The sequence below is a fragment of the Canis lupus genome, chromosome 32 (assembly GCF_011100685.1).
Source record: "Canis lupus familiaris isolate Mischka breed German Shepherd chromosome 32, alternate assembly UU_Cfam_GSD_1.0, whole genome shotgun sequence".
Classification (NCBI taxonomy): domain Eukaryota; kingdom Metazoa; phylum Chordata; class Mammalia; order Carnivora; family Canidae; genus Canis; species Canis lupus.
Genome location: NC_049253.1, coordinates 28,223,278 through 28,238,327, shown reverse-complemented (window position 1 = coordinate 28,238,327; position 15,050 = coordinate 28,223,278). Strand labels below are relative to the sequence as shown.

Sequence of the window (15,050 nt, the reverse complement as noted above, 5' to 3'; positions counted from 1 at the left end):
GGAGGCATGCTTTATAATACGTTATGATGAAGTTTTGGAATATAAGTGAGGTCCAGAGCCAGTGACCAAGAAAGAATTCTTGAGATATCTTTGGTGCAAAAGGGTGGTTTTATTAAGGCACGGGGACAGGACCCGTGGGCAGGAAGAGCTGCTGCCCAGGGCCTGCAAGGAGTGACTGATTATATACCTGGCAGTTGGGAGGGGTTTGAGGATAGCGTACTCTCTAAGGAATTTTGGAAGCAAGGTTTCCAGGACCTTGAGGGGGCTAGCTATTGTTGAGAAAAAGTCACTTATTAATAAAACTTTAGTCATGAAACCCTTCAGATGCATATCAGTGGGCCATGTGCTTGGGGGATGATTGCCAACAGGTATCTTAGGGGGGTAAAGGAAAGGAAGTTTCTAAAGGAATTTTTATACGTTAAAGTAGACTTACAGGATCCTGGGGGTCAGGATAAGATTGCCTTTTGCCCTTGACAAACTATTAACATCGAGGCAGTTGAGTCCCCAGAGGAATGTCCCTCTGCCTGTTTCAAGGACTTGTCAATGTGCGGCCCTGCCCGGGTCCTCAGCTAGCCCTGTTCCCCATCATTATGACTTAACACATATGTTGTTACTTTTACAGTGAAATTGCAATGATATTTTCATCTCCTGCTTGTCTGACTGCAAGTTTTTTAAAGAAAAGGTAATTTTTACATGAAATTTACCTTCTTTTAAAACACTAGGGATTGGGGCACCTGGGTGGCTCAGTCGGTTAAGCAGGGTGACTCTGCAATCCCCAGTTGTTCCATTGGTTCTTAACCCAGCTACACTCTTCGTCACTCGTCAAAGGGACTGGAGGAGCTGTTGAGTCCAACAGCCTCTCCTCAGAACCAGAGAAATACAGGGAAGCTGACTGCTGTGGCTTCCCACTGGCAGCCCATGAGGCAGTGTCTTTCTAGAGTCCCCAAAAGCATCCCTGTTCATCCCCAGCATATCCCAGTCAAAGGTGAGAGAAGAGAAATAAGACACTGCTTCCCTCTGCCTTCTTCCTCTCCCATTTACTTTCTTCTTCTTGCCATCCTTCCAGGTGAAACTGAGGGACAGGGACTCTGCCATACAATGTTTCCTCTTTCTTCCCTACCCTAGTCTCAGGCTAATCCTTATTGCATATATAACACTTTCCATGCTAAGAATATTATTTCTGTAAAGTGGAAAAGTGTCCTCCCAAGAGTAATGAACCTCAAGGTTTGGTCTTAAGATGCCAAAGACTGCAAAGGACAATATATTTTAAGGAGAGATTTACAATACTTTGTTGGAGCACTTGCATAACTATTTTAGCCTGGGTAAATATTTACTATTGATGAGTTAATTCAGTAAGCATACAATATTTCTTGATAGAACATTTATAAAGACAAGTCACTTGACAGATGCAGCCTCTTCAGATATCACCAAAACAACCCAGGAAAGCACAACACTTAGACAAAGCTTTGATAGTGTTACTGAGGGGAAGGACAAGTTGGAATTTATCAAGAATTTGCAGGTTGGTTTAGGGCAAGTCTTTTGACTTGGGAGGGGAAGGCTGGGGGCTTGATTAGGATCTGGAAAGGATTCAATTATCCAGGACAGTTGGAAACAGCAAGGCAATGACTTTGAGGCAAGCAATTCAAAGAATCTTAGGGCAAAAACTATCTGTGAACGCCTTCCATTGAGGAGTTAATGAGTCTTTTCAGGAAGTCCCTATAATGGGGATCCCTGGATGGCTCAGCAGTTTGGCTCCTGCCTTCCGCCCAGGGTGTGATCCTGGAGACCTGGGATCTGGGATCTGGGGTTGAGTCCCACGTCAGGCTGCATGGACCCTGCTTCTCCCTCTGCCTGTGTCTCTGCATCCCTCTCTCTCTCTCTGTGTCTCATGAATAAATAAAATCTTAAAAAAGAAAAAATCAATCTTTAAAAAAAAAAAACAAAAGGAAGTCCCTATAATGAACAATCAAACCATTTGCCTGGGCTAGGGTCTCTTGGAATAGTGAAGCCACACTAATGAAACAGTGGAATCCTAAAGTAATGTAGATGTAGATGGTAAGGTGTGGGGGCAGGTGGGGGAGTAGTTTCAGTTCTCAGATACGGCACACAAAATTTTGCTATTATTGCAGCCCACAACTTGTAGCTACTTTATTTATTTATTTATTTATTTATTTATTTATTTATTTATTTATTTTGTAGCTACTTTAGAGATAATAAGCTGTTACCTACTCTCTTTTAGGAGGATATAAGCTTAAAAAAATTTTTTTTTGTGCCAAGTAAATTGATTATTTCGAAAGGGGCAAGCTTTAAGAAAAAAGTTTATATCAGCTAACTAATAAAACAATAAACATGTATGGAGTATAGAAATATTCTTTTCCATCTGTTTATGTGTTGTTTTGTTTTGTTCTTTTTTACATCTCTTGTATCCAAAGAGAATCTGCAGAAACGACTTCCATTGATGTGGACTTAAAAAAGGCAAGAGATACCTTCAAGAAGTTAACAGAAACACAATGGATTTCTTTTGTGGTAATGGCCAATTTTTACTTGACAAGTAGAGCAATAGAATTTCTTTACAGGATCCAATATGACTGCAGTTTAATTTTGTTGGAAGTTGTGTCAGAGGGACTGTGTGTGATAGTGGAGAGGGCTAGTGTTTATGATGAGGTCATTATATTCTAGACACTGTATTAGATGCTGGAACTTTTAAAATCACATGTAAATGTACATTAAATATAGAGTTTTTCTTTTCAGTATGAAAAAACAATATTTGAGAGGTAAATAACCATTCACATATATATGAAAATAGCACTAGTTCTGTTTTGTTTTTTAATAATCAATTTATTTTTTATTGGTGTTCAATTTGCCAACATACAGAATAACACCCAGTGCTCATCCCGTCAAGTGCCCCCCTCAATGCCCGTCACCCAGTCACCACCACCGCCCGCCCTCCTCCCCTTCCACCACCCCTAGTTCATTTCCCAGAGTTAGGAGTCTTTATGTTCTCTCTTTCTGATATTTCCCACACATTTTTCCTCCTTTCCCCTTTATTCCCTTTCACTATTATTTATATTCCCCAAATGAATGAGACCATATAATGTTTGTCCTTCTCCGATTGACTGATTTCACTCAGCATAATACCCTCCAGTTCCCTCCACGTTGAAGCAAATGGTGGGTATTTGTCGTTTCTAATGGCTGAGGAATATTCCATTGTATACATAGACCACATCTTCTTTATCCATTCATCTGTCGATACACCGAGTCTCCTTCCACAGTTTGGCTATGGTGGCCATTGCTGCTAGAAACATCGGGGTGCAGGTGTCCCGGCGTTTCACTGCATCTGTATCTTTGGGGTAAATCCCCAACAGTGCAATTGCTGGGTCGTAGGGCAGGTCTATTTTTAACTCTTTGAGGAACCTCCACACAGTTTTCCAGAGTGGCTGCACCAGTTCACATTCCCACCAACAGTGCAGGAGGGTTCCCCCTTCTCCACATCCTCTCCAACATTTGTGGTTTCCTGCCTTGTTTTGGAAGCAAGATAAACTTCACCTGGACTGGGGGAATGGAAAGGCGGTTCTCTCTTTTGAGATCCATGTCAAATCTAGTTGAGATGAATCTTCTACTCATCCCTTATCCTCTTTGGGTTACATTTTCTTTAAGATTGTATTTATTTATTCATGAGAGACAAAGAGAGAGGCAGAGACTTAGAGGGAGAAGCAGGCTCCCCGCAGGGAGCCTGATGCAGGACTCCATCTCAGGACCCTGGGTTCACGACCCGAGCCAAAGGCCGACTCTCAACTACTGAGCCACCAGGTGTCCCTGGGTCACATTTTCCTTACTTTTTTTTTTTTTTTAAGACTTTATTTATTTATTCATGAGAGACACACACAGAGAGAGAGGCAGAGACACAGGCAGAGGGAGAAGCAGGCTCCATGCAGGGAGCCCGATGTGGGACTCGATCCCTGGACTCCAGGATGACGTCCTGGGCTGAAGGTGGCGCTAAACCGCTGAGCCACCCAGGGATCCCCTCTTTACCTTTTTTATTGGGCTCCTCATTTATTCAGTTTCTCTTTTAAGGTCTATTCCAGATTAGTATTTTGCGATTCTGGGCCGTGTGGGAAAACTTTCCCTCTACCAACTCAGGCTGATGTGTTGGGGGCCGGCAAACTTCAATAGGCTGGTTAACAAGAGAAAAGAACACAAGTTTTATTCCTGTGCTTGCAGGGAGCATTCAGATGAAGAGGCTCCGCGAAGAGCTAGAAGAGCTAGGGTCGAGGGCTTCTTCTTTTTTTTCATTAAGATTTTATTTATTCATGAGAGACACAGAGAGAGGCAGAGACAGAGGGAGAAGCAGCCTCTCACAGGGAGCCTGATGTGGGACTGGATCCCCAGACCAGGATCACGCCCTGAGCCAAAGGCAGACGCCCAACCACTGAGCCCCAGGCATCCTGGGTCGAGGGCTTCTATACCAATTAATAGGGAAAAGGGAATGGAAGAGAAGAGGTTTCCAAGAGAAAATAAATAGACTTTTTAGGGAGACACATAGGCTGTACGGAGGCCAAATGGAAGGTATGATGGCTTGTGCTAATGTTTGTTTACACGATTTCTCATCCAAGGGCAAGTGGCTGATCTTTTCCTGGCAGTGAAATTTGCCCTCCAGGGGGATTTATGGCTGCCTCACTCTTGGAAGGCCCTGCCTTTAGTCAGATAAGGGAAGATCTGAAGGCTTCTTTCTGTGTCAGCTGTATCACACATGCCTTTGGTTTAAAGTCATTTTTTTTTTTTTTTTAAGATTTTATTTGCCAGAGAGAGAACATGAGCAGGGGGAGGGCATGAGGGGCAGAAGGACCAGGAGAAGCAGACTCTCTGCTGAGCAGGGAGCCTGACACAGGGGCTCAATCCCAGGACCCTGAGATCAAGACCTGAGCCAAAGGTAGATCCTTAATTGACTAAGCCACCCAGGTGCCCCTAAAGTCATCTTTATACCATTTGAGGTCCTTACATTTTGAAGGGAAAAGGGGAGTGTTCTTTAACATGTAGTAGATATGAAATTTTTAGTTTCAAGATGAAAAAGAATAGTAGATGTTGATGTGGGAAAAGATGTTAGGGTTTGAAGCCAATGGCCAAGAAAGAATTTTTGAGCTGTCTTTGGTGCAAAAAAGGTGGTTTTATTAAAGCACAGGGACAGAACCCATGGGCAGAAAGAGTGGCACTGGGGTTCTAAGGAGTGGCCCATCATATACTTTCAAGTTGGGAGGGGGTTAGGGAGAGCGTTAAGTCTCTAAGGAATTTGGAAGCAAGGTTTTCAGTCCTTTAGGAAGCTAGCTATTGTTAGGAAAAGGTCATTTATTAGCATCTAATAGAATCTTAGTCATGAGACCCTCCAGATGTGTATCAGTGGGTCATATGCTTGGGGAAGACTGCCAACACGTATCTGCCAACATGTATCTTGGGGGGTTTAGAGATAAAGGAAATTTCTAAAGCAATTTTTATATATTAAAAGTAGATTTACAGGATCCTGAGGGTTGGCCTAAGATTGTCTTTTGCCCTTAGCAAAGTATTAACATCAAGGCAATTGAGTCCCTAGAGGAAGGTCACTCTGCCTGTTTTAAAGATTTATCAATGGGGATCCCTGGGTGGAGCAGCAGTTTGGCGCCTGCCTTTGGCCCAGGGCGCAATCCTGGAGACCCAGGATCGAATCCCACGTCAGGCTCCCTGCATGGAGCCTGCTTCTCCCTCTGCCTATGTCTCTGCCTCTCTCTCTCACTGTGTGCCTATCATGAATAAAATAAAATAAAAATTAAAAAAAAAAAAAAGATTTGTCAATGGGCTGTAGGGAGTAAGGAAAAAATTTTTTTTTTAAGTTTTTATTTATCTGCTTTTTCTCATTTGCCTTCAGCTCAAAATAATCCTCATGCCAGAATGGCATATTCTGCTAAACTTCCCACCTCTGTACAGGTTCACTGAGGAGTGATTTGGGCTCCTTCTGTCTGGAATCCTAAGCACTGGGGCCATGAAATCCTCCAGATCTCTTGTATTTGGTTGGTGGATAAGGAAAGAGTATAGAAGGTTCCATGAGAGGTTTCAGGGGTCATGCCTGGAAGTGATATATATCACCTTCACCCATATACTGTTAGCCAGAATTCAGTCATATGGCCCCACGTAACTGCAGGATAGGCTGGAAATGCCATCTTGAAATTGAAACAGGATTGGTGAGGTGAACATATGGCATTATCTCTGCCATGTTAGATTTTAAGTCAGATAGATCTGGGTACGGATCCTTCATCTGTCAGTATCTAATTGAGTGACCTCCATGATTCACACAGTATGTACGTGCACATATGATTTCACTTTATTTCCTTCATGCACCCCAATATAAAATAGGGAGGATGGCTCTCACATAATACTTTAGGGGCATTTGGGATGCAAGGAGTGATGGAGTTTGAACAATAAGTTTGAGGAAAACTAATGATTATTCCATTGGAAAACTGTGGAACAAAACCCCTAGGCCCATAGCTTGGTTTTCACTATAGTCTGTATCTAATATATGCTGGGCCTTCCCTGATCCTTTCAACTGCAGATAACTACATGTCTCAAGGATAATCTACTCAGAGCTCTTCCATGTTGTTCTTTACACCGAGAAGCATTATTAGTTTTCCTTCTGCTCCCAGAATGTCCAGTGATGCATGATCCTAGGAACTGGATGGATCTGGTGGTTCCATTTGCAGAAGCTGTTTGTAAAATGAGAGACCAATCTTCAAAGATCCTGAGTAAGTTTGATTACTTTTATCACTTTATCTGTACTCTCAATAAAGAATCACTAAAGTAAAAGCTGGAGCAAATTTTGGATAGAGGATTTAAAAATACACATATGTTTGGATATGTGGTATGTGAATGTTTGAAAAGATTAACATAATATTATTATAATCATTATTACACAAAGCATGTGTAACTCTTAGACTTGGACATGGCTTTGATATCAGGGTTTAATGACCATAGAGAATCCAGTCAAGATAAATAAACTTAAATAAAACTTCTTGTTCCTGTTTTAAAACTTGAAGTATTTTCACCTTCAGGGAAGCAAAATTTGCCACTCCAAAATATGTCTCTTTAGCATGTGGATTTTTCTAGACTATTTTTAAGAAACAGAAGGCTCAGAAAAAAAAAAAAAAAAAGAAACAGAAGGCTCAGGAAGAAACTCTGACTTTCCCTCTAACTGCCTAAAAGAATTAAGATATAAGACTTGCTCCAAGAAGGGAGCTATCACCAAGGGTACCTATAATATAATATGAACTAGGTACGGTAGACAGGGAGGAGATTAGCAAAGTCTGTTAAAATTTCTCTATGTATCCATTGTTTCTGAATGGCCCAGCAAACATTTGTTTACCAAACATTTACTCTTTTTCATCTTCCTGTGAAGTGTCTTCCTTCTTTTTGAAGACTCAGACTCCTACCCTCCTCTCCTTAACTCTGCATGGCATATAAGCCTCAATTGCCAGACTGCCTGTGGGCCTCATACACTTACAGAGCCCTCACACATACAAAATTAAATTTGATTTTCTGTAATCTGTCTCATATCAATTCAATTCTTAGACCAGCTAAAAGAAACTTGAAGGATAGTGGAAAATTTTCCTCCCCAACAAATCAGTGATGAAAAGCAAATGTTAAATTTTGTGTTCTTATTTTATTCAATATTATGGGATGTCCTTTTACAATTTTAAGCTAATGTTCAAGCTCCAAAGCTTAAAAAGGTACAAAGGGTATATACAGTGAAATATAAGCCACTCAGTCCCTCTCCCAGAAAGCAGTTATAGAAAATAGTTTTTTGTGTGTAAACTTTGAAAGATATGTATTAAAAAAATAGAGAAATATATTTTCTTTTTTTAATGGTAGCACACCATTCACATTTTTTGATACCTTGTTTTTTCCCACTCAGTGGTATATCATAAAGATATGTTTGTTCTATTATAGGAACTGCCTGGTTCTATTTAATGGCTTATTAGTATTCTATCGGGAGGATATACTATAAGTAGCTGTCTCTAAATTTTTGCTACTATAATAGTGTTAACAGGCATTTCTTTATATGTGTATAAATTTACACAGACAAGGAAAATTCCAGAAAGCACAATTACTGGATCAAATTATATGTGCATTTAAAATTTTGAGAAATTTTGGCAAATGACACAACTTTAAGTGGTTACCATTCACGTGGTAGTCTAAGTAAATTGCATGCAGTGCAAAATGATAGCCCTGACAGAGGATGTACCAGTTTACACTTCATCAACAAATATGACAACATCAGCCCACACATTTTTCTACAGTATTATCAAACTTTGGTATTTGCCATTAAGAAAAGAATCTCTTTTTTTTTTTAATTTTTATTTATTTATGATAGTCACACAGAGAGAGAGAGAGGCAGAGACACAGGCAGAGGGAGAGGCAGGCTCCATGCACCGGGAGCCCGATGTGGGATTTGATCCTGGGTCTCCAGGATCGCGCCCTGGGCCAAAGGCAGGCGCCAAACCGCTGCGCCACCCAGGGATCCCAAGAAAAGAATCTCTTAATATCAATTTTAATTTTCTCATTATGAATAAGATTGTGCTGGTTTTTCTGTATCTCAATTCCATTGTATATCATATTCTGAGAACTATCAGTTTTTCCTTATAAACCCATTTTCCCATGTGTGGTTAGTGTTTTTCTTTTTTATTTAGGAGCTTTTAAACGATGAAGCCAATTAATTCTTTATCAATAATATGAGTTACAAATCTGGGGTACCTGGGTGGCTCAGTTAGTTAAGTGTCTGCCTTTGGTTCGGGTCATGGTCTCAGGATCCTGGGATCAAGCCCTGTGTCAGGTTCAGTGCACAGCAGGGAATCTGTTTTTCCTTCTGCCCCTCCCTTTGCTCATTCTCTCTGTCTCAAATAAAGAAAATCTTTTAAAAATGAGTTATAAATCCTTTTTCTCTGTTTTTTTTCCTTACTTTGTGGTATTTTTTTTTTTTTTAGATTTTATTTATTTATTCATGAGAGACACACACAGAGAGAGAGAGAGAGGCAGAGACACAGGCAGAGGGAGAAGCAGGCTCCATGCAGGGAGCCCGATGTGGGACTCGATCTCGGGTCTCCAGGATCATGCCCTGGGCTGAAGGCAGGTGCTCAACCACTGAGCCATCTGGGGATCCCACTTTGTGGTATTTTTGAATGCACAATTACCTTAAAACATTTTTATGAAGGGGTACAAAGGTGGCTCAGTCAGTTGAATGTCTGACTCTTGGTTTTGGTTTGGGTCATGATCTCAGGGTTCTGAGATCAAGCTCTGTGCCAGGCTTCATGCTCAGCAAGGAGTCTGATTGGGATTCTTTCCCTCTTCCTTTGCCTGTCTCCCTGCTGGCATGCACTCTCTCTCTCTCTCTCTCAAATAAATAAATAAATCTTTAAAAAAAACCAAAACCAACAAAAACGTTTGTTTCTTTATAACATTTTTATGAAGTCTAGTATATGAACATTTTCTTTTATGGTTTCTATGTTTAGATCGTACTCCAAAAAGTCTACTCTGAAATTAAAAAAATAAAAATTCCCATACTACTATTAGAATTTTTTTTTAGTTTTACTTATTTAGGTAATCTATACCTGATATGGGGCTTGAACTCACAACCCCAAAATCAAGAGTCACATGCTCTTCCAATTGAGCCAGCCAGGTATCCCCCTTTTCTTTTTAAAGAAGGCTCAATGCCCATCATGGGGCTTGAACTCATGACCCTGAGATCAAGAGTAACATGCTCTACTGAGGTAGCCAGGAAGCCTGTTCGTACTAGAATTTTTATTTCATTTTTATGTTCAAATCTTTGATCCATGAGGTGCCTGGGTGGCTCAGTTTGTTAAGTGTCTGCCTTTGGCTCAGGTCATGATTCTGGGGTCCTGAGATCAAGCCCCGCTTTGGTGCCTCCTGCTCCATGGGGAGCCTGCTTCTCCCTCTCCCTCTGCCTGACGCTACCCCTGCTTGTGCTCTCTCTCTCTCTCTGTGTCAAGTAAATAAATCTTTAAAAAAAAGATCCTTTAATCCATATGGAGCTTATCTTGATTACAATTTTTCTGAATCAATTTTCAGTTGTCCCTACACATTTATTCAATGATGTCTCATTCCCATCAATACGCAGTGCCACCTTTATCATATACTCGAGTATCATGTGTATTTATTTGAGTCCTTTTATGGAATCTCTAAGATATATATCTGTCTTTCCTGCATCTGGGTCATAGTATTTTAATTATATTAGCTATTTTAAAATTTGATAGGTTTGTTTTCTGAGAATTAAGATACAAAAATCCAAGTTGGAGATAAGTAATATTATATTGTTAATGAGTTAATTAAAAAATATATCCATATATACCAACAGTTCATAATGTCTGAAAACATAGGTAATATTGCATTTTTTCAGATCAAAAATGTCCTTGGTGACATTATATGTGTGTACGTGTGTGTATATATTCTTATGTGTGCTTTCAGATTTTTAGATACTCTCTAGAATTTTCAGTTCAAAAATCATGAAATCTAGTAGTCAAATATTAATATAAGCTATTAGCAAATTTCTAAGAATCCTAAATTTGAATATTTATTTATTTTTAAAGATTTTATTTATTTATTCATGAGAGACACAGAGAGAGAGAGAGAGAGAGAGAGAGAGAGAGCAAGAGAGGCAGAGACACAGGCAGAGGGAAAAGCAGGCTCCATGCAGGGAGCCTGACGTGGGACTCGATCCCAGTTCTTCAGGATCAGGCCCTGGGCTGAAGGCAGCAAGCACTAAACCACTGAACCACCTGGACTGCCCTAAATTTGTACTTTTAATTCCAATGATACTTAATCAGGGAAAAACACTTTTTTTTCACATCTGTGAGTAATAAATGTCTAGGATGATATCCTAAGATATTTTATGAGTTTTGCCATCAGAAATGGAAACTATTATCTATTTCATACATTAAAGAACCCAGTAGAAACTAGGGGATTTTTTTGGAGGATGCATGTTTATCCTAGTGATTTTATACCCCTCAGAACAGTGTTGGGCATCTTTGCAAGAATCTTCTCTCAACACACTGGTCCAGATGCTTAAAACTGCCATCATCTCTCAGTTCTATCACTGGACTCAAACCAATCAGAGTCACTGCAATCTTAAAGCTCTTCTAGGAATGATGAAAGAAGTGCATAAGGTAAAGTGAAGAGATATATATACCATTTTACTCAATTAAATCCCTTAGGTCTTTGCAAAATGGAGTCTTCTTTTGTTTTGTTTCAAAAATAGAAAATGTTTTATTCAGTCCTTTGCAATTCAAAATTTTGCTTGTTTTGCTTATTGGCTAGACTCTAGTCATACATTACATGTTTTATATATTACATATTTTACACTATTATATAGTTTATATAGTCTATATTACATATTATATATATTAGATGCTCAAATACTCAAAAATGAGAATGATTCAGCACTTTCAGTAGAGTATTAACATAATTTAGAAGTAATTTAAAGGTAGTAATTTAGAAGTAACTTAAAGTTAGGCTACTAATAAACCTAATGATTATGGGAGATAGGGAGGAGCCAGAATACTTTAAATAAAAGAGCAGAATTAAATTGGTATTGTTCAATTAAAAATAATTAGCTAATATAAGATGATTTTATAAATATAAATTGCTATATGACAATAAAAAAAAATTCATCACAAAATATCAATCCCAACAAGAGAAAATATTATGTATAAAAGTTAGTGTTTTTCAGAAGGACTAATGCACCAATATTTCTAAAGTAGTATATTTCTTTTTACCTAGCTTTATTGAGACATAACTGACATATAACATTGTGAGAGTTCAAGGTGTACAACATATTGCTTTGATATACTTATTTAAAATATTTATTCATTTTATAACTGGAAGTTTGTAGCCTTTGATCAAAATCTTCCCATTTCCTCCACCCCCTGACAACTGCCATTCCACTTTCTGTTTCCACTTTCTGAGTTCAGCTCATAAATACCTATATTTCTTTCTCTGACTTATTTCACTTAAAATAATGTCCTCCAGATCCCCCCATGTTGTCACAAATGGCAGGATTTCCTTCTTTCTTATGGCTGAATAATATTTAATGTATATATACATCTTCTTCATCCACTCATCCATCCAGGATAAATGAATGAAGTTGTTTTACTGTCTTGGATTTTGTAAAAAATGCCACATTAAACATGGGGGTGCAGATATCCTGTTGAGACAATGATTTTATTTCCTTTGAAATGAATATATTTATTCAGATGAATATTTTTTTAATATACCCAGAAGTGGGATTGCTGGATCATATGGTAGTTCTATTTTTAATGTTTTGAGGAATATCCACACTGTTTTCCATAGTGGCTGCACTAATTAATATCCCTGCCTGCAGTGTAAAGGGTTCCCTTTTCTTTACAACCTTGCCAACACGTACCTCTTGTCTTTCTGATGACAGTGATTTTAATAAGTACGAGGGGATATCTCATTGTGTAGCTTTGGGTTGCATTTCCTTGATGATCAGGGATGTTAAGTAATCTTTTCATGTACCTGTTGGCTATCTATATGTCTTCTGTGGAAAAACATCTATTCAGTTCCTCTGCCCATTTTTAAATCAGATGCTTTGTTTTGTTTTGTTTTGTTTGCTCAGTGGCATGTGTTCTTTATATATTTTAGATATTAATTCCTTATCTAATATATGATTTGCAAATATTTTCTCCCATTTCATTGGTTGCATTTTCATTTTATTATTTCTTTTGCCTGCAGAAACTTTGTAGTTTAGTTTAGTTTTTAGTAGTCCCACTTACTTACTTTTGTTGCTTCTGCTTTGGTTGTCATATCGAAAAAAGTCATTGCCAAGACCAATGTCAAGGAGGTTTTCCCCTGTTTTCTTTTAATTTTACAGTTTTAGGTCTTATGTATAAGTTTCTTTTTTTAAGATTTATTTATTTATTTATTCAGATTGAGAGAGAGGCAGAGACACAAGCAGAGGGAGAAGCAGGCTCCATGCAGGGAGCCCGACGTGGGACTCAATCCTGGGTCTCCAGGATCACACCCCGGGCTGCAGGCGGCGCTAAACCACTGCGCCACCAGGGCTGCCCTTGTGTATAAGTTTTTAATCCATTTCAGGTTAAATTTTCTGAGTGGTATATGATATGGTTCCAATTTCATTCTTAAGCAAACGGTCATCCAGTTGTCCCAACATTTTGCGAAGAGACTGTCCTTTCCCCATTAAGTATTCTTGGGTTCTTTGTCAAATGTTAGTTGATAGGGTAAAGGTTTATTTTTGGTCTCTTGATTCTGTTCCATTGGTCTATGTGTCTATTTTTATTCTAGTACCATACCATTTTGATTACTATAGTTTTATAGTATTGTTGTAAATCTGGAATTGTGAGCCCTCCAGCTTTGTTCTTCTTTCTCAGGATTGCTTTGGTTATTCAGAGTCTAGTCGTTCCATACAAATTTTAGGATTGCTTTTCCTGTATCTGTGAAAAATGCCTTTGGAATTTGGAGAGGGCTTGCATTTAGGCTATAGATAGGTGCGGTGCTATGGACATTTTTAATAATACTAGTTCTGATCTATGAACACAGGGTATCTTTCCATTTATTTGTATTTTCTTCAATTTCTTTCACCAAAGTCTTACAGTTTTTTTTTTTTTAAGATTTTATTTATTTATTCATGAAAGACAGAGAAAGAGAGGCAGAGACACAGGCAGACGGAGAAGCAGGCTCCATGCCGGAGGCCTGATGTGGGACTCGATCCCCAGTCTCCAGGATCACGGCCTGAGCCAAAGGCAGGCGCCAAACTGCTGAGCCACCCAGGGATCCCCAATTCTTACAGTTTTCAAGGTGCCTGAGTGGCTCAGCTGGTTGAGTGTCCAACTCTTAATTTTGGCTCAGGTCATGATGTCAGGATCTTGAGATCAAGCCCTACATCAGGCTCCATACTCAGCAGGGAGTCTGCTTGAGATTCTCTCTGTCCCTCTTCTCATCTCCACACTCATGTTCTCTCAATAAATAAATAAATAATAAATAAATAAATAAATAAACAAACAAACAAACAAACCTTTTAAAAAAAGTTTTATTGTTTTCTGTGTTCAGGTCTTTCACATCCTTGGTTAAATTTTTTCTAAGCATTTCATCTGATGCTATTGTGAATGGCCAGTTGAAGACAAAGAATCATGAGAAGTCAGACATTTTTTTAAAGTAATGTATAAAAGAAAAATGTTTGGCAGAAAAAAATTGGAAATTTTAAAAGTGAGAAATTTTATGAGAGCTGAAGGGTTTTTTTTCTAAGATTTTATTTATTTATTCATGAGAGACACAGAGGGAGAGGAAGAGACATAGGCAGAGGGAGAACCAGGCTCCCTGTGGGAGCCCGATATGGGACTCGATCCCAGGCTCCCGGGATCACGACCCGAGCCAAAGGCAGGCACTCAACCACTGAGCCACTCAGATGCCCCTGAAGATGTTTTGTAATGTACTTCTTTCATTAAGAAAAAGCATACATCAAAACTTGTAGGTTTATCCCATTTTTCATTCCTTATAATGGTTCTTTGCCTTTTTTTTTTAAAGATTTTTTAAAAAATTTTTTATTAGAGACAGAGAGAGAGAGAGAGAGAGAGAGAGAGAGAGAGAAAGAGACAGGCAGAGGGAGAAGCAGGCCCCATGCAGGGAGCCTGACATGGGACTGGATCCCGGGTCTTCAGGATCACACCCTGGGTTGAAGACGGCGCTAAACTGCTAAACCACCGGGGCTGCCCTCTTTGCCTTTTTTTTTTTTTTAAAGAACCAACCTTTTTGTTTGTTGATCTTCTCTCCCCTGTACATGTTCTTTATTTCCTTAATTTATATTCTTAGTTTCTTTATTTCCTGCCTTGTATCTTTTGGATTAATTTGATGTGATAAAGGCTTATTTAGGTTGTTGATTTTCTGTAATTGCTTCCTCTGGGAAGCCTTGAACCCCTGAAGTCCTTCCCCAATCAGAAAATACCTTTCATGCCTGATTACTTGTTTTTACCTATTAGACTCTG

The 15,050-nt window shown here is 39.1% G+C and overlaps 1 protein-coding gene across 2 annotated transcripts in view; it reads left to right on the top strand.

Moving 5' to 3' along the window:
* Nucleotides 1-15,050, top strand: part of HERC6 (HECT and RLD domain containing E3 ubiquitin protein ligase family member 6) — a 56,506-nt gene that overhangs the window by 22,645 nt on the left and 18,811 nt on the right. For both annotated transcript variants that reach the window (XM_038582162.1, XM_038582161.1), the window contains exons 10-13: nt 623-682; nt 2,433-2,526; nt 6,578-6,767; nt 11,044-11,198. In XM_038582162.1, coding sequence (XP_038438090.1) covers nt 623-682; nt 2,433-2,526; nt 6,578-6,767; nt 11,044-11,198 — 499 coding nt within the window. The remainder of the gene's footprint in view (nt 1-622; nt 683-2,432; nt 2,527-6,577; nt 6,768-11,043; nt 11,199-15,050) is intronic.